General features: G+C 43.7%; 1 protein-coding gene across 2 annotated transcripts in view; it reads right to left on the reverse strand.

The window, feature by feature from the left end:
- The window catches only part of LOC124775058 (neutral ceramidase-like), a 486,227-nt gene that overhangs the window by 249,505 nt on the left and 214,796 nt on the right, over positions 1 to 21,926 (reverse strand). For both annotated transcript variants that reach the window (XM_047249851.1, XM_047249852.1), the window contains one exon: positions 19,636 to 19,759. In XM_047249851.1, coding sequence (XP_047105807.1) covers positions 19,636 to 19,752 — 117 coding nt within the window. In that variant the 5' untranslated portion in view covers positions 19,753 to 19,759. The remainder of the gene's footprint in view (positions 1 to 19,635; positions 19,760 to 21,926) is intronic.

Consider the following 21,926-nt stretch of genomic DNA (forward strand, 5'->3'; position numbering starts at 1 on the left):
AACTGTTTTTAAAGAATGACGATGTGAAGAAACAGCACACGAGTTGCGTTAAAAATTGTTTTTTAACGCAGCTGGTATGGTATTTCTTCACATCGGAAATGTTATTTCATTCGCTCCGCCACCTCCTAGTGCAATTGGACAACTTCTTTGGGCCATCTATACTTGCTTCACACAGTCAAAGGGAAAGACTACACGAGATAAAAGCTACAAAAGTAGTAACACTCCATCACGCAGTTTAATTAAATTACGTTCTATAACATTTTCAAAAGAGCAACCGCAAATATTTACTGAAAATGGCGGAAAAATACACTCCTGGAAATTGAAATAAGAACACCGTGAATTCATTGTCCCAGGAAGGGGAAACTTTATTGACACATTCCTGGGGTCAGATACATCACATGATCACACTGACAGAACCACAGGCACATAGACACAGGCAACAGAGCATGCACAATGTCGGCACTAGTACAGTGTATATCCACCTTTCGCAGCAATGCAGGCTGCTATTCTCCCATGGAGACGATCGTAGAGATGCTGGATGTAGTCCTGTGGAACGGCTTGCCATGCCATTTCCACCTGGCGCCTCAGTTGGACCAGCGTTCGTGCTGGACGTGCAGACCGCGTGAGACGACGCTTCATCCAGTCCCAAACATGCTCAATGGGGGACAGATCCGGAGATCTTGCTGGCCAGGGTAGTTGACTTACACCTTCTAGAGCACGTTGGGTGGCACGGGATACATGCGGACGTGCATTGTCCTGTTGGAACAGCAAGTTCCCTTGCCGGTCTAGGAATGGTAGAACGATGGGTTCGATGACGGTTTGGATGTACCGTGCACTATTCAGTGTCCCCTCGACGATCACCAGTGGTGTACGGCCAGTGTAGGAGATCGCTCCCCACACCATGATGCCGGGTGTTGGCCCTGTGTGCCTCGGTCGTATGCAGTCCTGATTGTGGCGCTCACCTGCACGGCGCCAAACACGCATACGACCATCATTGGCACCAAGGCAGAAGCGACTCTCATCGCTGAAGACGACACGTCTCCATTCGTCCCTCCATTCACGCCTGTCGCGACACCACTGGAGGCGGGCTGCACGATGTTGGGGCGTAAGCAGAAGACGGCCTAACGGTGTGCGGGACCGTAGCCCAGCTTCATGGAGACGGTTGCGAATGGTCCTCGCCGATACCCCAGGAGCAACAGTGTCCCTAATTTGCTGGGAAGTGGCGGTGCGGTCCCCTACGGCACTGCGTAGGATCCTACGGTCTTGGCGTGCATCCGTGCGTCGCTGCGGTCCGGTCCCAGGTCGACGGGCACGTGCACCTTCCGCCGACCACTGGCGACAACATCGATGTACTGTGGAGACCTCACGCCCCACGTGTTGAGCAATTCGGCTGTACGTCCACCCGGACTCCCGCATGCCCACTATACGCCCTCGCTCAAAGTCCGTCAACTGCACATACGGTTCACGTCCACGCTGTCGCGGCATGCTACCAGTGTTAAAGACTGCGATGGAGCTCCGTATGCCACGGCAAACTGGCTGACACTGACGGCGGCGGTGCACAAATGCTGCGCAGCTAGCGCCATTCGACGGCCAACACCGCGGTTCCTGGTGTGTCCGCTGTGCCGTGCGTGTGATCATTGCTTGTACAGCCGTCTCGCAGTGTCCGGAGCAAGTATGATGGGTCTGACACACCGGTGTCAATGTGTTCTTTTTTCCATTTCCAGGAGTGTATAATATACAATAAAAATAGCGGCAGTCGATATTGCCCTTTCGATACCGATATATCGGTGAAGAAAATATCGTCATACTTTTTCTATATTGTTTGAAAAAAATATTGTATGCCGATATATCGATATTTTATCAACACCGTACTAGGCGGAGCGTCTCGCACCATTGTCCACTGGCAGCGCCATGTAGTCCACCGAGTCTTTCAGCCAGTGTGGGAACTGAAATCTTACCCCCTACTCTGCGCGGTTTGAAGTACCGCTACACTCACTGAATGCTACGTGGTGTCTACATACTCGCTACAATTGTAAAACCGTAAAAAGCAAGGAAATATGTGTCTTCAACACAAAGGGCATCTTACAAGCTAATTCAGTACTCTGTAAAACAGTGATGTGTACTTCAAATTACATCGCGTATTACGGGCTTTTCTCGTTCCATTTGCGCATGGAGCATGGGTAGAATGACTACTTAAAAGCTTCTGTGCACGCAGTAATTAGTCCTACCTAACGCTGTCTTGTCCAAAGACATATTGGGAATCGTGGCAGTAGTACAACTATATTGTTCATGATTTTAACAGCAACCAACCAAAAGTATGGTTTTAAAACAATTATTTACATCAAACCATTACCGCTTTCGGTTTTGAAACAAATCTACCTTCAGATTGCTCTCACAAACTTCCTCGCTTTCCTTTTGGGGCCTCGTTTTGTATTGTTAGTGCTTTAGTGTGCCAAGATAAAAGAAGTTTATCGTTCACAATTCGGTAGCCTTGCGAGATATGTTTTTCTTTTTAACCTTCACAGAAACAGCCACACAATGATTGTAAAGTTAATAAAATATTAAATGTGACAGAGACTTACGTGGTGTATATTCCTGTGGGACGTATAAGTCCTGTATTAATGTCATGCCGTTTACACCAACATAATATCATCAAGGTCCGAGATTGTCACTAACATCTTCACCATCGTTTCCTCTGTATTTTTCGCCATTTTATTTGGATACAAGAGAAATTACCTATAACGATTCTGTAAATTTCGCTACTGAATGTTGGTAGGACTTCAGATATCTTTCGTATATTTGTAATAACAACAGGAACATTAGTAACGAAAAATTAAGGAATTAAATACTGTACCGCAACCATTGAGTTTAATGTCATGAGAAACAGAAATCCATCTATAGATGCTCCAAATATCGATATTAAAAAAAAGAAATACTACTCAAGCTCATTTCATTGATCACTTTTAAGAAAGAGTATGGTGCTATCGTTGCACAAATAAATCTGTAGACGAGTCTAACAATAAACGCATTCCCCAAGTGGCTGCGCTGTTAAAACCGCTGCCTCTATGTATTGTGGCGGAGCGGAAGCATATTTCTGGACTTGCATGCACGTTATCTCCGCCCCTTCCCCTGAATACAATGAACACACACACACACACACACACGTGTGTACTCCGAAATCGCTTTCCGCTACGTAGATTACTTATGCCAGCGACAGTGTTACGAGTGCAGTATACGTGAAAAATATTCTGCTTTGTTATACTTCAAACGATTTTCACGGAAAAGCCTTTGCGCTTTTCAATCACATCACAAAAGCGAAGATAAGATAAACGGTCTATACGTATGCGAAACAATAAAGGCAGTATAATTCCTGTTCATATCTTTGTAGCCAGTTTGAGGTCTGACTTCATGAGAATGGTGAATCTGTGGTGGATTTGTTGAATGTTTCCGTGACAGTTGTAAAAACCTCTTGCATCACATATATTGCTAGCAGTTTTTAATTACTTAATATGTGTAATTCTATACGATGACCATCGAAGATTATCACACAGTTTACTTCAGCAGTTTTAAGTTGTGATAATGAAGCGCGGAGTTCAAGGATATTGTAAAGGAAAATATGCAACAAGTATGTAGACAAATAAAAGAGCCTCAATAACATTTCGGATTAAAGGGTAATCCAGTGAAGAAATAATAAATAAAAATTAATTAAAAAGGGCTTTGTTTAATACATCCAAGGAAGGAAAACAAATTAACTGGAACCTAATTCAGTTCATAACGGAAGTCTATGAAGATGAACAAAATAGAAGTTTAATAGTACAGAGATGAGTGACTCGGAAGGGTGGCTGTTTCACAGAGCTTCAACTTCTATGAATCTTTATTATTGTGTGGTTGTGACCTTCAGACTGATTTGAAGCAGCTCTCCATGCTGCTACATCCTGTGCAAGCCTTTTGGTCTCCGAATAACTACTACAACCTACCTCCTTACTGTAGTCATCTCTTGGTCTCCCTCAATAATTTATACCATCCCCCTCACCTTCCCCCTCGCCACACCATCACAAACAACGCACTTCCCTCCAATACTAAAGTGGTGACCCCTTGGAGCCTCAGAATATTTCCCATCAACCGATACTTTTTTTTAGTTAAGTTATGCCGCCAAATTCGTTTCACCCCAGTTCTATTAAAGTACACTCGTGTTCAGGAAAAACAGGGCAGATTGAACGACCAGAGATCGGACGTTCATATTGACAGGGCATGTACAAAGGAATGTTTCGTAGAAATAATTAGCATTTGAACCATGTCAGCCCGAGGGTTCAAGGTCAACATCTATACCGCGACGCAACATCGCCTACAGGTAAAATGTGCCTGCGGCTCTCGTTGTCGCTGTAAACCGAAGGTAATGGAGCAGTGTAACTTGAACAGACATCCAGGATGTCTCGTAGGGGTATGCGCGAACCGTACCGTCAAATCAGTGAGTTTGAAAGATGGTGCATTATTGCCAAGAGACAATGTGAAGCATCCATCCGGGAAATTGCTGCTCGTGTGGGACGAAGTGATTCGGCGTTGCAACGGGTGTGTGCAGAATGGTTCGCAGAAGGTCGGAGAACAATAGATGGGTCAGGTCGCACCACCCAGACTGCCCACCAGAAGGTCGAAACTTCATCCGGATGGCATTGCAGGACAGATCTGCGTCGCCCTCGGCTCTGGTGCGACAGTGGAACACTGTAACACATTATACACTGTCGAGTGTGGCCGTCGCCGTTTATTATGTCATGGATTACGTGAGTGTCGTCCAATTCTCCCCCTATCTTTGACGAATGTTAGACGGCAATGATGTATGTAACTACATAACTGGGGACATGAATGGCAGCACACAGAGTTTTCGGACGAATCCATGTTCTGTTTGTTTGAAAATGATGGCCGCATTTAGGTTCGACTGCATTCGCACAAGACACATTCCACCAACGGAAGGCCTTATGGTGTGGGGGTGCTACTGGGTACAACCACAAATCGTAGCTGGTGCGTGTCCAGGACACTGTGACCAGTGTGACCTACGCGAATAATATCCTGCGGCCCGTACCCAAACACATTCTGCGAAAGACATCAGGTGCCATGTTTCAGCAAGACAATACACGACCATGTGTTGCTGCACGAACACATGCCTTCTTGGTGTCGAAGGATATATGCCTTTTGCCCTGACCCGCCAGATAAGCAAACTTGTCGCCAGTCGAAAACTTGTGGGATATGGCGAAACGAAGGGTGCAGCACTATGACCCAATGCCAATCACTACAGACAAACTTTGGAACCAGGTGAGTGCAGCAGGAATAGCCATACCAAATGACGCCATTTGCCCCTTATATGCTTCACCGCCATCACAAGTTATCAGGGCCCATGGTGGACCATGTGCCTGCTAGGCAACAGGATACATGCTGAACCGAGGTGACAAAAATGCTAATCATTTCTGCAATACATACTGATGTACATGTCCTGTGAATATGAACGTCCTATGTCTAGTCTTTCAAGATGTTCTGTTTTTCTCTAAACATGAGTGTACCTATTCATTAGTCACATGATCTAACTATCCCCTGGAACAGCGATACCGCTACGGCCGCAGGTTCGAATCCTGCCAAGGGCATGGATGTTTGTGATGTCCTTAGGTTAGTTAGGTTTAAGTAGTTCTACGTTCTAGGGTACTGATGACCTCAGAAGTTAAGTCCCACAGTGCTCAGAGCCATTTGGACCATTTTTAACTATCTAATCTTCAGCATTCTTCCACAGCGCCACATTTCAAAAGTTTCTATTCTCTTCTTATCTAAAATAAAGGGTGTTTCAAAAGCAATATACGTATTACAAAGTATTATTTTGTCCAAACTATCGATAGCTTCGCCTCAGCTCGGCTATTGGAGAAACGAATACATAGTCTAGTGTATATTAATAGCCGCTAGATGTCAGTTTTCTTCTGTTTTTCTTGGTAACCGTCATATGTTTAACACGGCTACTCCACAGCAGAAATCATTTTGTGTTCTCCAGTTTGCGAAGTGCAATTCCATGATTACAGTCCAAAGACGTTGCAGGTTGAGGTATCAAATTGAACCACCGAGTGGGTGGAACATTCGCAGATGGTGTCGACAGTTTCTAGGTACAGGATGTGTATGTAAAGGAAAGAGTCCTGGACGCTCTCGTGTTCCTGAAGAAAATGTTGCACGAATTCAAACTGCTTTCCAACGGAGAACTTCAAAATCAATTCGTCGTGCTAGTCGGGAGTTACAACTGCCTAGAACAACAATTTGGCATGTTTTGAGACGTCGGTTGGTTATAAAGCCGTACAAGTTACAGCTCTTACAAGCTCTGCATCCTTGTGACAAACGCAAACCTGTGACATTTTGTAACGAGATTCTTGATGCTATTGACAATTATAACACTTTCGCACAACGCATCGTGTTCAGTGATGTTACTGGTCAGGTAAACAAATACAGTGTTCGAATATGGGGCCTACAGAACCCACATGCAGCTATTGAACATGTACGAGATTCGCCAAAAGTCAATGTTTTCTTGTGCGATATCCCGATCATCAGTTTACGGCCCATTCTTCTTTTATGGAAACACGGTTGACGGTCAGCAGTATCTTGCTATGTTACAAAACTGGTTGTTTCAGGGGCTGCAAGGCAACTTCATTTTCAAGAAGACGGGACACCGCTTCACTGGGGTCGCCAAGTGCGTGAATATCTGAATGAAACTCTACCGAACCGTTGGATTGGTCGTCAAGGAGCTGGTGACTTAACACGCCTCAGCTGGGCTCCACGGTCACCGGATTTCACACCCTCTGACTTCTTCCTGTGGGGTTTCGTTAAAGGCAACGTTTATGTTCCACAACTCCCACAGAATCTGGAAAAGTTGAAGAATCGTACTGCCATAACATCAGTGACGAAGGACATGCTTGCCAGAGTATGGGAGGAATTTCGGTATCGATGTGATATTGTTCGTGTCGCTGATGGAGGACATATTGAACATCCGTAATCTGAACTTGGAGAGGTTCGTAAATATGAGTGTAAGGTTTCACATTCGTATGTCTTCAAGTTTAGTAAATATGTGCATTCGAAATACCTATATTCTTTTAAAAACATCTTGTACTTATCGTCCACGTTTCACTTACATACATGGGTACAGTCCAGACAAATACTTGCAGAAGAGACTTTCGAACACTTAAATGTACATGCGATGTTAACAGATTTTCCTTCTTCAGAAATGCTTTTCTTGACATTTTATATCCTCTAGTTCGACTGTCATCAGCTGTTTGGCTGCCCAGAAAGCAAAACTCAGCTACTACCTAATCTAATTCCCTCAGCATTGCCTGATTTATTTGATTACATTTTGCTACCCTCATTTTGCTTTTGTTAATGCTCATCGTATATTCTCTTTTCAAGACACTGTCCATTTCGTTCAGCTCCTCTTCCAAGTCCTTTGCTGTCTCTGACGTAATTACAATCTCATCATAAAATCTCAGAGTTTTTATTTCTGCTCGGTAAACTTGAATTCCTTCTTCAAATTATTCTTTCCTTTTCTTTACTGCTTGCTCAGTGTACATATTGAATAATATCAGGGATAGGCTACAACCCTTTTCACTCTCTTCTCAACCACTATTTCCCTTTCATTCCCCTCGACTCTTGCAACCAGCATCTGGTTTCTATACAAGTTGTAAATAGCCTTCCGCTTTCAAAGGGTTTGTTTCAGCCGAAATTGTCAAAAGGTTTCTCCAAATCTACAAAAGCTATAAACGTAGATTTACTTCTCCTTGCCCTATCTTCTAAGGTAAATCCTAAGGTCAGTATTGCCTCTCGTGTTCCTACATTTCTCCGGAATTCAAACTGATCTTCCCCGAGATCAGCTTCTACCAGTTTTTCCATTCTTCTGTGAGCAACTCGTGTTAGTGTTTTGCAACCATGAATTATTACTCCAACACTTCGGTATTATTCATACCTGTCAGCACCTGCTTTCTTTGCAATTTGGAGTAATTCATTCTTCTTGAAGACTGAAGATATTTCGCCTGTCTCATACGTCTTGCATACCACATGGAGTAGGTTTGTTATAGCTGGCTGTCGCAAAGATTTCAGTAGTTCTAAGGGAAGGAAGTGTACTCTGTGGGCCTTATTTCGACTTAAGTCTTCTCGCTGCATAGTATCTCCTCTCCCATCTTCTTTTACGTCCTCTTCCCTTTATATAATACTGCCTTCAGGTTAGGTTCCACCTACACACATTTCAGCGTTCTTCTGCAACAGCGTATTTCAAACGATTTTTCTTCTGACTTTGTCTGTTATGTATCAGAAATCTAGAGGCAGTGTTTACGACAGAGAATCCTAGTACGTGGAACGTAGATGCAAAACGTGCAAGGGTTGTAGATTTGGAAGTGTAGGGAAAAAATCAAATAGAGCACTATTGCCGGTTGAACAGAGAAAAGTGGCACAGGGGTTAAGACTCGAGGGGGATTTAATTTTCCGTAGTTCCCTCAAATCGCTTGGAGCAAATACTGCGATGATGCTTTTACAGAGGTAACAGTCGAATTCCTTCCCCATCCTTCTGGACTTTGAGCTTATGTGAGGTCTCTTAGAGTCTGGACGAGAAGATCGTTAAATCTTAATCTCCTTTGATAAGCTGAGCAACAGACTCCCATCACGTTAAGTGCCGATGTTATCCAAAATCAGCCGTTCCCTTGATGATGAAAAACCAATAAATTAAATAATTACTTGATAAAAAATATTATCAGTAGTTATTATTTTAGGAGCGAATGGCGATGAATTCTCCATATAACAATACACTAGTTCTTCTCGTTGTTACAAAATAATAAAATGAATTCTCTGTGATGTAAGGCTGTCTGTGAAATAAAAGAGCATAGTTTGCCTTGTCTCAAAACTTACATCATCATTCAATGCAAGTCTCTTGAGTCAAAAAACGTTCTTTTTTAACTGCATCCCGTGCCAGACGATAAGCTGAATTACTTTAAATAGCATAGAGAATGTTTTATTGTGACAATTCTTTCAGAATTGAGGGCATTACTACATTTCGTGAAACGGTGCGAGTAATTTGCAAATCTACAGTATATCGACCTCACACAACACATCGTGAGTAATCTGACAGAATGAAGGGCATTATTGCATTTCGTGAAAAGGTGTGAATCTACCGTTTTTTTCCCTATCACACACATACTCTCATACAATATTTCAGTGCCCAATCCGATTCCTACTCATCAGTAATTTTTGACAGCGTATTGTACTATGGGGGCTATCCAGAAAGTAGATTATGTTTCCGCCTGCAGCATATTGTTGTCTCAGCGTTTGTAGGAGTGCCAGGTACGGCGATTTTTCGCATTTTTCGCTTTTTAAAAAAAAATTAAAATAGTTGCCTGTAACTCTTTGGCGACTGGCAATCAGATTTGGCTAGTAAAGGAATTAGTTGGCGATTTAATAGCTATTTTTTACTTGAATGCAAGTAAAGCCATTATAAAACATTTCCTCTTGGGACATCACTGTTAACGATACCGGTTGAACATACTATAATTTCCCTGTCTTCCTCGTGAGTGTTGCTTTATTTCTAGACGTAACAACACCTGACCAAAAGAGTGGTACTCCCCGCTTACTTGCGCTGGCCTTACATTCTTTCATGGTGCAGTAACAGTCTATCCCAGATATCGCTGTCGTCAACTATTGTTACTGAGCTGACCCACCAGTCAACAATTGTACGGGCTCAAGTAGAGAAGAGATCGTGGGCTGTGGGTTATGATTAGGGAACTTCCGAATCCATGAAAGCCTTAAAAAATATCGCCGGGAATGGAAAGCAAAGGAGTAACCGTAAGGTACGTGTTACCCACATATTTTATTAATTCTTAAATTGCGGCGTGTCCTTAAGTAATTAGGGTTAAACTAAACGGTCATAATAATGAACCTTAATTTCGACTATAATATATACTACTGCACTTTAGGATGGACCGTTCAAAAGATGCTGTCATCGAAGAAGCCTTTTGCAGAGTTTGTAGGAAATATCTACGCCCCCACAAGAAGGGTCTGCAGAAGCCTGTAACTGGGAAATCTCGTGTCTCAAAAATGAAAGGTCGGTGGCCACAAAAAGAACAGCAGAGATCAAATAATTTTGTGGATGTCGTTAATGAATCAAGGAAGGAGGAACGGCTATCAGTATCTCTTCATGTGGCAATGCACCCATCGATAAAACCGTTGGTTATTTAGAAGTCTTAACAAATAAGAGGACTAGTGAAAACTCTGTAAGAATTCAGAGGACGAAATGCTGTGCTCTCACCAATCACGTTACTGCACTGTGTTTACCTGATCCTATATTGCTTGACATTGGTAACGATTTTTAATAATTAATTACTGGCGAGAGCACCGGCATGGGGGACATAAAATACCTTTGCATTTGCGTGAGATATTACAGCATGGTGAAACGGACGTCACCGTCGACTTTCTTGGATTAACAGACGTTGAGAAGGCAAGGACAGTGATTGTGTGTGAAGCACTTAAGTTGCACATGCAAAAGTTATCATTGAATGTAAATATAATGGTACCGATTGATACGGACAATGGTAGCAATATATATAGGGTACAGAATTAAGCTTTTGCTCTGTCCGTTTGTCAATGCTGCATCACAGGCATCTTAAGTACGTCCTGCAAAATATTCGATTTACAGGGAAATATACAACTGGTTTCATTCAAGCCCATAACCGAAACTAGATGAGCAAATGTTATTTAAAATTTTCAATAATAACTAAAAACATTTGACTTTCGTACAGCTAAGCAAAATCAGGTGGCTAAGTAGGAGTAATACAGTAATATAATATCATAACACTATGAAGAACTATAAGTGCATATTCGTACTACGGCAGACAAAGAAAAAAATTGGTTTATAGGAATGACACTAAAAGAGATGTTGCAAGATGATGCCAGCTATGTATATTTAACGTTTATGAAACTCGTTCTTTTTTAGGTAAATAAAGCGAATCGGCCGGCCGGGGTGGCCGAGTGGTTCTAGGCGCTACAGTCTGGAACCGCGCGACCGCTACGGTCGCAGGTTCGAATCCTGCCTCGGGCACGGATGTGTGTGATGTCCTTAGGTAAGTTAGGTTTAAGTAGTTCTAAGTTCTAGGGGACTGATGACCTCAGCAGGTAAGTCCCATGGTGCTCAGAACCATTTGAACCAACCAAAGCGAATCTAATTTTTCAGCACACAAATATCGAAACTGGACTTTTCTATAACGACGGTAAAATGTTGATCATGTTATTACTAGCTAGAAAGGTTTTCAAACTTCTTTCTGTTCACCATGGTTTACACAAAATAATTGAGTCCATTGAAAACGATCTAGCATACCTAGATAATAGAGATATTGAGCTAGGTACAGAATGTTGTCGTGTGTTGTCAAAATTGTTTTAATTTACCAACTTCTAAAAAAGTTTCTCACAGACTTTAATCATTTTAAGAAACTTCAATATTTCAGCCATAAGATATGTCTGTCACGAGCATCAAAAGCGAATTTCAAAGATTTGCCATTAATAAATATTTACCTAACAAATGGAATGGATACTATTGATAATCAACGTAACTCCACTGATAAAGTTAGCTGGGCTAAGTTTTATGAACGCGACATTTTGACAAGTTCATACAAATTTTGGCCAACAGTTTTAAACCACAGAAAAGGTCGAGGCTCTTTAATTTTCAAAGAGTTAGCTGCAATCGTGTTATTGCTGATGTTGCAACCTATTTCTAATGCTGTAGTGGAAAGAGTATTCAGTAATATGAATGCAATGAAAACGGAAGTCGAAATAGAATGAAAACAAAAATGGTTAGTGCACTGTTACAAATTGAAGTCCATCACGTCTCTAAGTGTTGTGACGATTTTGTGTGTATTAAAGACATGTTTACAAAATTCAATAGCTCAACTTATTCAACAGCTATAAACAGCAATACTGAAGAAGATGAAAGTGGTTTCTTGCAACCGAGGCTGCGCAAGAGAATATCCCGTGCACAATTTTGATATACTGATTCTTTACGCATTTCATGTCTAAGTGTTACAAGTTCTCAAATTAATTAATGTGGTATTTAAATGTAACTATAATTTAGTGACTACTGTACTTCCAGATTCTCCCTCTTATTTTGATTGGCTTCACAGCTCTCTCGTTAGAGTAACTTGGTTCAATTCCCGGCTGGACTAGGGAAATGTTTGTTTGAAGAGGAAGGTTCCTCGGTTACGTCAAGTCTGGCGCGTGTAAGTACTGAGTGTGCTGGAGTGTGTTTTAGCGGTTATTGAATGACCAGCCACCTCAGTGAACTTATTTCTGGATTGTCGTTGTCGAGTCATATGACAGTTCAGTCAAGAATTAGGAAAACTATGCTAAATGATGAAAATGATGATATTTTGCCTATTTTTATTTATAAAAAGTTGACGATGATTTGGCTATTTTTGTTCAGCAGTTGGCTACAAGCAGAACGGAAGAATCTGGCAGCCCTGAGCGTTTGTTCATTTAGTCGGCATCCTGCCTTGGCAGCGAGAAGATTGTGCCGTTTCCCGTTGTTTCACAATAAAAGTTTTAAATATTTGCTGCAACTGAAAATCCCACGAGGTGTGCAGCGCGGTCAGAAGTAAGGTTTTTGTTAGCAAAAAAATGATGAACTGCTTGAAATTTATTGGCAACTGTGTAAAGTGTACGGAAACAACGTAATCACTGACGGCGAACTGCGCCAGTAGTGCATGCGGCTTAGAAGTTGCCAGCCTGATGTTCACTATGATGAGCGAGATGGTCGACCAAGCACTGTGACTGATGAAATGGTCGCAAAGTCGATGAGAAGAAGACCGCCCATTCACGATAACAGAGCCCTCGTTTAGCTATTCACAAGTTTCACCTTGTTGATTGCAGCAAATCGTTGAACAGAAGCTAGTTTGTCAAAAATTCGGTGCAAGGTGGGGACGTGACTGACTGAAGCTTAATTTGACGACAATGGAATTTCAAACCTCGTTCGCCGCTATTGTGAGTGCCTAAATCTGTGAGAAGATTATGTTGAAAAGAAATATTTAAGCATCGCTTTGAAATGAAAAAGTTATTTTTTTCTATACTTTTTCCGGATAGCCCTTGTACTTCGTAGGATACTGAAAACGAGTGAGAAGTCCCAACTGGCTAAGCCACTGAAATATTATTTGCAAGTGTTTGACTGCAATGAACTTTACTGTTAAGAGAAAGGCGTTCTCTCCAGTTCCTCACCAGTAACAAGGAAAACATGATCGAAAGATAAGAGGCCTGCATAGATTCAGCAGTATACTACGGACTATCAGTGTATAGCACGTACTCTCCGGCGTCTCCTTCTCTTGATGCGAAAAGCGGAGCCTAGTGCTGCTTTCTATGCATAGAGCCGGCCTATAGGTTTGCACGCACTCATGACACCTATCGGCAGATTTCGCCCGACGCGACCTAGGCCTCTTGTATCGCGGCTGTGAACTCCAGATAAAGGCAGGTCAAAGCCATCGGAGATACGATGATCTTCTACAGAGATAACAAGCGGCAGAAACACGTCAGAACAAAGTCTGCAAACAAACTGCAAGTCAGAATATATATCTGCAACTCAGTTCTGTAGGCGCAAGACACGGAATTCACGAAACGAAGTACACCACTGTATGTATAAGTAAGATTTGCCATGTAAGCTGTCACCATAGAGCACTGAATTTTCTGTTCGTAGCGTAAACAATTTCTGTGTCAAAGACACGATAGCACTTTTGAACGAGGAGAAGTCATCGGAAATGTAAAACTGTTGATCAGTTCTGTCAACACTACACTGTAGCTATCACGTTCCCGCAAAAAATGTTTAATTGCTTGGGATCTGTAGGCCATTGGGCACTGGAATCTTCTCCACATATTATAAAAAACAAACGTAACTATAGACCAACCGTCATATGCGAGATTCGTCCAGTTGTTCGGAAAGGTGCATCCATGTAGGACTATTAGGAGCTGTCCTCGCATTTCGTTATATCCTAGGTGGATAATCAGGTTATACATCGGTATGGAAAGAACAAGCAAACAGACCTGACATCTGGGAACAATTCCCAAAGCTATGACTAAGTCATTTATTCATAACACTCTTTCTCCCACGGGTGCTAGACCCGCAAGATATGCAGGACAATGAAATTTGGGAAGTGAGTGCAGGTTGTGAATCGTACCTGGATAGCTCTGTCAACAGAGAATTTGCCCCCGAATAGCAGACGTTCTGGTTTCGAGTACAGATCTACTACAAAACCAGAAACCTCTTTAAACTACCAGTGTCCCACCTTTTCAGTTTAATTTATTGAGTTACGATAACAATAACGCATTCGAGTGAATTTGTGGTACTTATATTTGAACAGTATTATCTGTTACTGTATCTATTCCAATGTTCTAGTGCCCATAACGCAAAATAACATAATATAGTGCCTGTTAAAGTGCACTACATTTTTTCTGACCAATATCATGGCTTGTCTCTCAATACTGCATTCATTGAAATAATTACGTTGGTTTTTTATTTTTGAATGTTAGAAGTAAATTCATTTTGTAAATGGTTAAATTACGTAAGCGACAAGATTTGTGCAATAATTCCAAGCTGCTTAAATTTTGACTGTGGTAGAACCGAGTTGCTGCGATGTATTATGATATATGACCTCACATCGTAGTCTTTGCCTACAGATTAAATTCAACCTTCATAAAATTTCTTCATTTCCTATCAAAACTACTGTACCATTCGCAAACAGCATACAGCCTGCTATGGTCTTTCTGTCTGTAATTCCTGCATTAGCGATCGCTTTCCAGCGTTTTATTATCTCTATGTACAATATCAAAAACTGTACATGATACGCCCCCAATGCAGACCTTGTAGTATTTGTTTACCAGTTTTTTTTCTTTCTTTCTGAAATTATGGTAGCACCTTCCAAAGATTTATGGTATATAGACTGTCGAAAGCTTTCATTACGTGTGTGAAGAATAAATGCGTTTCTGCGACATACACTCCTGGAAATGGAAAAAAGAACACATTGACACCGGTGTGTCAGACCCACCATACTTGCTCCGGACACTGCGAGAGGGCTGTACAAGCAATGGTCACACGCACGGCACAGCGGACACACCAGGAACCGCGGTGTTGGCCGTCGAATGGCGCTAGCTGCGCAGCATTTGTGCACCGCCGCCGTCAGTGTCAGCCAGTTTGCCGTGGCACACGGAGCTCCATCGCAGTCTTTAACACTGGTAGCATGCCGCGACAGCGTGGACGTGAACCGTATGTGCAGTTGACGGACTTTGAGCGAGGGCGTATAGTGGGCATGCGGGAGGCCGGGTGGACGTACCGCCGAATTGCTCAACACGTGGGGCGTGAGGTCTCCACAGTACATCGATGTTGTCGCCAGTGGTCGGCGGAAGGTGCACGTGCCCGTCGACCTGAGACCGGACCGCAGCGACGCACGGATGCACGCCAAGTCCGTAGGATCCTACGCAGTGCCGTAGGGGGCCGCACCGCCACTTCCCAGCAAATTAGGGACACTGTTGCTCCTGGGGTATCGGCGAGGACCATTCGCAACCGTCTCCATGAAGCTGGGCTACGGTCCCGCACACCTTTAGGCCGTCTTCCGCTCACGCCCCAACATCGTGCAGCCCGCCTCCAGTGGTGTCGCGACATGCGTGAATGGAGGGACGAATGGAGACGTGTCGTCTTCAGCGATGAGAGTCGCTTCTGCCTTGGTGCCATGGATGGTCGTATGTGTGTTTGGCGCCGTGCAGGTGAGCGCCACAATCAGGACTGCATACGACCGAGGCACAGGGCCAACACCCGGCATCATGGTGTGGGGAGCGATCTCCTACACTGGCCGTACACCACTGGTGACCGTCGAGGGGACACTGAATAGTGCACGGTACATCCAAACCGTCATCGAACCCATCGTTCTACCATTCCTAGACCGGCAAGGGAACTTGCTGTTCCAACAGGACAACGCACGTCCGCATGTATCCCGTGCCTCCCAACGTGCTCTAGAAGGTGTAAGTCAACTACCCTGGCCAGCAAGATCTCCGGATCTGTCCCCCATTGAGCATGTTTGGGACTGGATGAAGCGTCGTCTCACGCGGTCTGCACGTCCAGCACGAACGCTGGTTCAACTGAGGCGCCAGGTGGAAATGGCATGGCAAGCCGTTCCACAGGACTACATCCAGCATCTCTACGATCGTCTCCATGGGAGAATAGCAGCCTGCATTGCTGCGAAAGGTGGATATACACTGTACTAGTGCAGACATTGTGCATGCTCTGTTGCCTGTGTCCATGTGCCTGTGGTTCTGTCAGTGTGATCATGTGATGTATTTGACCCCAGGAATGTGTCAATAAAGTTTCCCCTTCCTTGGACAATGAATTCACGGTGTTCTTATTTCAATTTCCAGGAGTGTATTTTCTCTGTTTTACAATCGTTTTAACGATGAATATAGGGTGACTGTTTACAGCGTACCACAGTAGTATTTGGGAAGTCGAGATGTAAAACACTTGTAGTCTATCAAGTCGGGCAACTACCTCAAATCGGGCTACGAAACCCATATAAATGACAGCACATACGCGTAGAGTGAGTTTCTCAATATCCTCTCCCTCTCTTCGCGCAAACTACACTCCTGGAAATTGAAATAAGAACACCGTGAATTCATTGTCCCAGGAAGGGGAAACTTTATTGACACATTCCTGGGGTCAGATACATCACATGATCACACTGACAGAACCACAGGCACATAGACACAGGCAACAGAGCATGCACAATGTCGGCACTAGTACAGTGTATATCCACCTTTCGTAGCAATGCAGGCTGCTATTCTCCCATGGAGACGATCGTAGAGATGCTGGATGTAGTCCTGTGGAACGGCTTGCCATGCCATTTCCACCTGGCGCCTCAGTTGGACCAGCGTTCGTGCTGGACGTGCAGACCGCGTGAGACGACGCTTCATCCAGTCCCAAACATGCTCAATGGGGGACAGATCCGGAGATCTTGCTGGCCAGGGTAGTTGACTTACACCTTCTAGAGCACGTTGGGTGGCACGGGATACATGCGGACGTGCATTGTCCTGTTGGAACAGCAAGTTCCCTTGCCGGTCTAGGAATGGTAGAACGATGGGTTCGATGACGGTTTGGATGTACCGTGCACTATTCAGTGTCCCCTCGACGATCACCAGTGGTGTACGGCCAGGTTAGGAGATCGCTCCCCACACCATGATGCCGGGTGTTGGCCCTGTGTGCCTCGGTTGTATGCAGTCCTGATTTTGACGCTCACCTGCACGGCGCCAAACACGCATACGACCATCAATGGCACCAAGGCAGAAGCGACTCTTATCGCTGAAGACGACACGTCTCCATTCGTCCCTCCATTCACGCCTGTCGCGACACCACTGGAGGCGGGCTGCACGATGTTGGGGCGTGAGCGGAAGACGGCCTAACGGTGTGCGGGACCGTAGCCCAGCTTCATGGAGACGGTTGCGAATGGTCCTCGCCGATACCCCAGGAGCAACAGTGTCCCTAATTTGCTGGGAAGTGGCGGTGCGGTCCCCTACGGCACTGCGTAGGATCCTACGGTCTTGGCGTGCATCCGTGCGTCGCTGCGGTCCGGTCCCAGGTCGACAGGCACGTGCACCTTCCGCCGACCACTGGCGACAACATCGATGTACTGTGGAGACCTTACGCCCCACGTGTTGAGCAATTCGGCTGTACGTCCACCCGGCCTCCCGCATGCCCACTATATGCCCTCGCTCAAAGTCCGTCAACTGCACATACGGTTCACGTCCACGCTGTCGCGGCATGCTACCAGTGTTAAAGAGTGCGATGGAGCTCCGTATGCCACGGCAAACTGGCTGACACTGACGGCGGCGGTGCACAAATGCTGCGCAGCTAGCGCCATTCGACGGCCAACACCGCGGTTCCTGGTGTGTCCGCTGTGCCGTGCGTGTGATCATTGCTTGTACAGCCCTCTCGCAGTGTCCGGAGCAAGTATGGTGGGTCTGACACACCGGTGTCAATGTGTTCTTTTTTCCATTTCCAGGAGTGTATTAGTCGCAAGTAAAAAAAATGAATAGGGCCTCCTTTGTAGCAATTTTAATTTAGTTTGATTTTTACTGGGATACACTTTCACCAGAGGCCGCGCTTTTAGAGTTATTCAACAAAAGCGCAACTGCCCCTCTCCCCATCTCACACGCCAAACCGTCAGGATTTTTAGTACGTCCTTCATGGCACACACTGCTACCGCTGTGCAAAATTCTGTTACTACACGAATCATTTCCCATGTTCGACTTTTTTTGGTTTTCATTGACCGAGCTATTACGCCACCGGTTTAACCGTCTATTATTATTAATTTAAAATTTCTTCTAATAATTTAGATTATTTAGATTAATTTAGATTAGATTAATAATTTAGATTATTAATCAATTTAAAATTTCCCATGAGGGTAATGAAATAAAAAAAGCCTTTTGTAAATACCACGCAAAAACTAACTACTTTTACAATTCTATCTAAACTTAACCCGTGCAAGCACTGCAGTTTTCGTAGTAAGAAGGCCAGACAAACGAAACGATATAATTGTTAATTTTATGGTGTTAAAATTTACAAAACAGGTAAAATTTACACGAATGTTTTACAATTTGTGGTGCATGACTAAGCTGGTGGAGTAATATCGCAATCAATGAAGATCAAAAATGTGGAATGTGGAACACAAATAGTGCAGTCGCAAATTTTTGTGAAGTAGTAGGCGGGAGTGCCATGAAAAACATACTAAAAATCCTGACTGGTTGGGGAATGAGCCAAAAGTTGCTACAAGAGAGAACCTATTCATTTCTTCTCTAGGACTAATAGTTTGTGCGAAGAGAGCGAGAGAATATTGGAAATACCAACCGTGGTGGCCGGGCGGTTCTAGGCGCTTCAGTCCGGAACCGCGCGACTGCTACGTCGCAGGTTCGAATCCTGCCTCGGGCATGGATGTGTGTAATGTCCTTAGGTTAGTTGGGTTTAAGTAGTTCTACGTTCTAGGGGACTGATGACCTCTGCTGTTAAGTCCCATATTCCTCAGAGCCATTTGAACCATTTTGAATATTGGAAATCTCACGCTACGCCCACACATGCACTTGTGTTTTCCGTATTTTCGTAGGTCTATTTGAAGTACTTTCCCGATTTGGTAAGGCACATGTGTCCCGTATCAAACTGTTCGTTTTCGTCTTCCTCTACTCCACTGCAGTAAGTTGGAAACAGTTACCGTTTCTACACCTACGGAGCGCACATGTTAGACCATTTCTAAAGTCAGTGATCAACAGAAGTTAACGCCTTTCCCTTAGTTTGTAGGCTATTATTAAGGATTTCAAGCCCTGCTATCCTCTGTAGCTGCTCGTGTCTTTATTTACCACTTTTTAAATAGACTAATAACTTTAGTAACAATTATCATATTCCCGGTTTCGGAAATCCATTTAGACACGTATTCATACGACACAGAAAGGTAAAACGTAGGAGTTTCTCCGCAAGAGTATACTCGAGAAATGAAAGTTAATATACAAAATGGGCTTGAAATACGAGTAGTTCGAGACTGTTAGAAATTTTGCTGGCACATGAAAGAGGGTACTTACGAAAGTGACTTCCACCGGTGGCCCTGTAATGTCAGCGATTCCGATTCCGACCATATACGAAGCAGCTGACGTGGACAGCAGTGCTGCCAACACCACGAGTGTGCGTCCCTGCGTCATCTCGACTCTGAAAATGAGAAAAGCAAACATAATCGTTAGTATAAATTAGCACATCATCTGCTGACGTCGCTTAGTAAAGCTGTGTATAAGTGTGTGTGTAACGGATATACTTCAGTTGCCTGTTAGCTCCTTCCTTCGGCTGACGTTTGTTTGACAATTTGTCTGACGTTTCGCCAACACGAGAGGTTGGCCTTGTCAAAGTTCACTCTACATTACTAGTGGTGGAGTGGAATCGAGCTCGCGGCCGCTGATTATATGCACCTGGCACGCCAAGTCCGATGGTTTCTCCGTGGTTATTACCGCTGTGGTTCTTCCATTTACTATTTACATCGATCGTTCGCTGGAGCACAGGAATTCAGAACCATTTCATCTTGAGGGTTTCCTCTTTGTTGTTGAAGCTGCTCTCACGTATGTGGATATCTGTAGCTTCCCTGAACAAGTAGGTGTGGTGGCTCTTTAGCTACAGCAAGAACTTTCGTGTCGGCCAGTTTTATTTTGTGGTCCGCTTTCATACAACGCGTGCTCCCGCCACAGCCAATTTCTTCACCTGCCCAAACCTGTAGTGCCACTTACGTTCGTTGATCCTCGTGTTGAATTTAAAACATCCCCTTAGAAAAATTGATGAATTACTGTGGTGATAAACCTCTATGTTATTTGATTTTCAGACAGCTGAGCAAAACTGAACGTACTGAGGCATTTCTCTCTTTACTTATTCTGATCAACACTGAACTGACACAATATTTTTAGCGCAACGAAATCTGACTTTCAAAAATTCCTACAAAAGAATGGCCCTTACTAACAATAACCTATACCTTTCATGAATCACTTACCTCACAAAAATCTTCGTTACTCGAACTACTGCAGTTCAGCGAGCGCCACTACTGCCAGCTAAATAAAGGATTCTAACTACTGAAGGCACTAACTATTGATAGGCATAGTCAGCAAATGAAAGATTTTGATAGAGAACAAACGATGTATTTACCTTAATAATGTTCAAAAGTCATATATATATATATATATATATATATATATATATATATATATATATATATATATATATCATAAATTCACTGTAGCTTCATTCATTGACATATGGTCACGACACACTACAGATACGTAGAAAAACTCATAAAGTTTTGTTCGGCTGAAGCCGCACTTCAGGTTTCTGCCGCCAGAGCGCTCGTGAGCGCAGTGAGACATAATGGCGACAGGAGCCGAGAAAGCGTATGTCGTGCTTGAAATGCACTCACATCAGTCAGTCACAACAGTGCAACGACACTTCAGGACGAAGTTCAACAAAGATCCACCAACTGCTAACTCAATTCGGCGATGGTATGCGCTGTTTAAAGCTTCTGGATGCCTCTGTAAGGGGAAATCAACGGGTCGGCCTGCAGTGAGCGAAGAAACGGTTGAACGCGTGCGGGCAAGTTTCATGCGTAGCCCGCGGAAGTCGACGAATAAAGCAAGCAGGGAGCTAAACGTACCACAGCCGACGGTTTGGAAAATCTTACGGAAAAGGCTAAAGCAGAAAAATTTCTTCAACAGGAGATTGGAAAACCGATGGATCGGTCGTGGTGGAGATCATGATCAACAATTCATGTCATGGCCTCCACGCTCTCCCGACTTAACCCCATGCGATTTCTTTCTGTGGGGTTATGTGAAAGATTCAGTGTTTAAACCTCCTCTACCAAGAAACGTGCCAGAACTGCGAGCTCGCATCAACGATGCTTTCGAACTCATTGATGGGGACATGTTGCGCCGAGAGTGGGAGGAACTTGATTATCGGCTTGATGTCTGCCGAATCACTAAAGGGGCACATATCGAAAATTTGTGAATGCCTAAAAAAACTTTTTGAGTTTTTGTATGTTTGTGCAAAGCATTGTGAAAATATCTCAAATAATAAAGTTATTGTAGAGCTGTGAAATCGCTTCAATCATTTGTAATAACCCTATATATATATATATATATATATATATATATATATATATATATATATATATATATATATACAACAATAGCGAATTCCAACAACGCAAACCAGCCACAGACTGCACACAGCACAGTCAGTGATTTTCATACAGAGCGCTACGTGACGTTACCAACATAAAAACCTAAACATCCTACTTACAATTTATCGTCTATTCATGAACCTCATACACGGCTTGCTCCCGACA

Source organism: Schistocerca piceifrons, chromosome 2 (genome assembly GCF_021461385.2).
Source record: "Schistocerca piceifrons isolate TAMUIC-IGC-003096 chromosome 2, iqSchPice1.1, whole genome shotgun sequence".
NCBI classification, from domain to species: Eukaryota; Metazoa; Arthropoda; class Insecta; order Orthoptera; family Acrididae; genus Schistocerca; species Schistocerca piceifrons.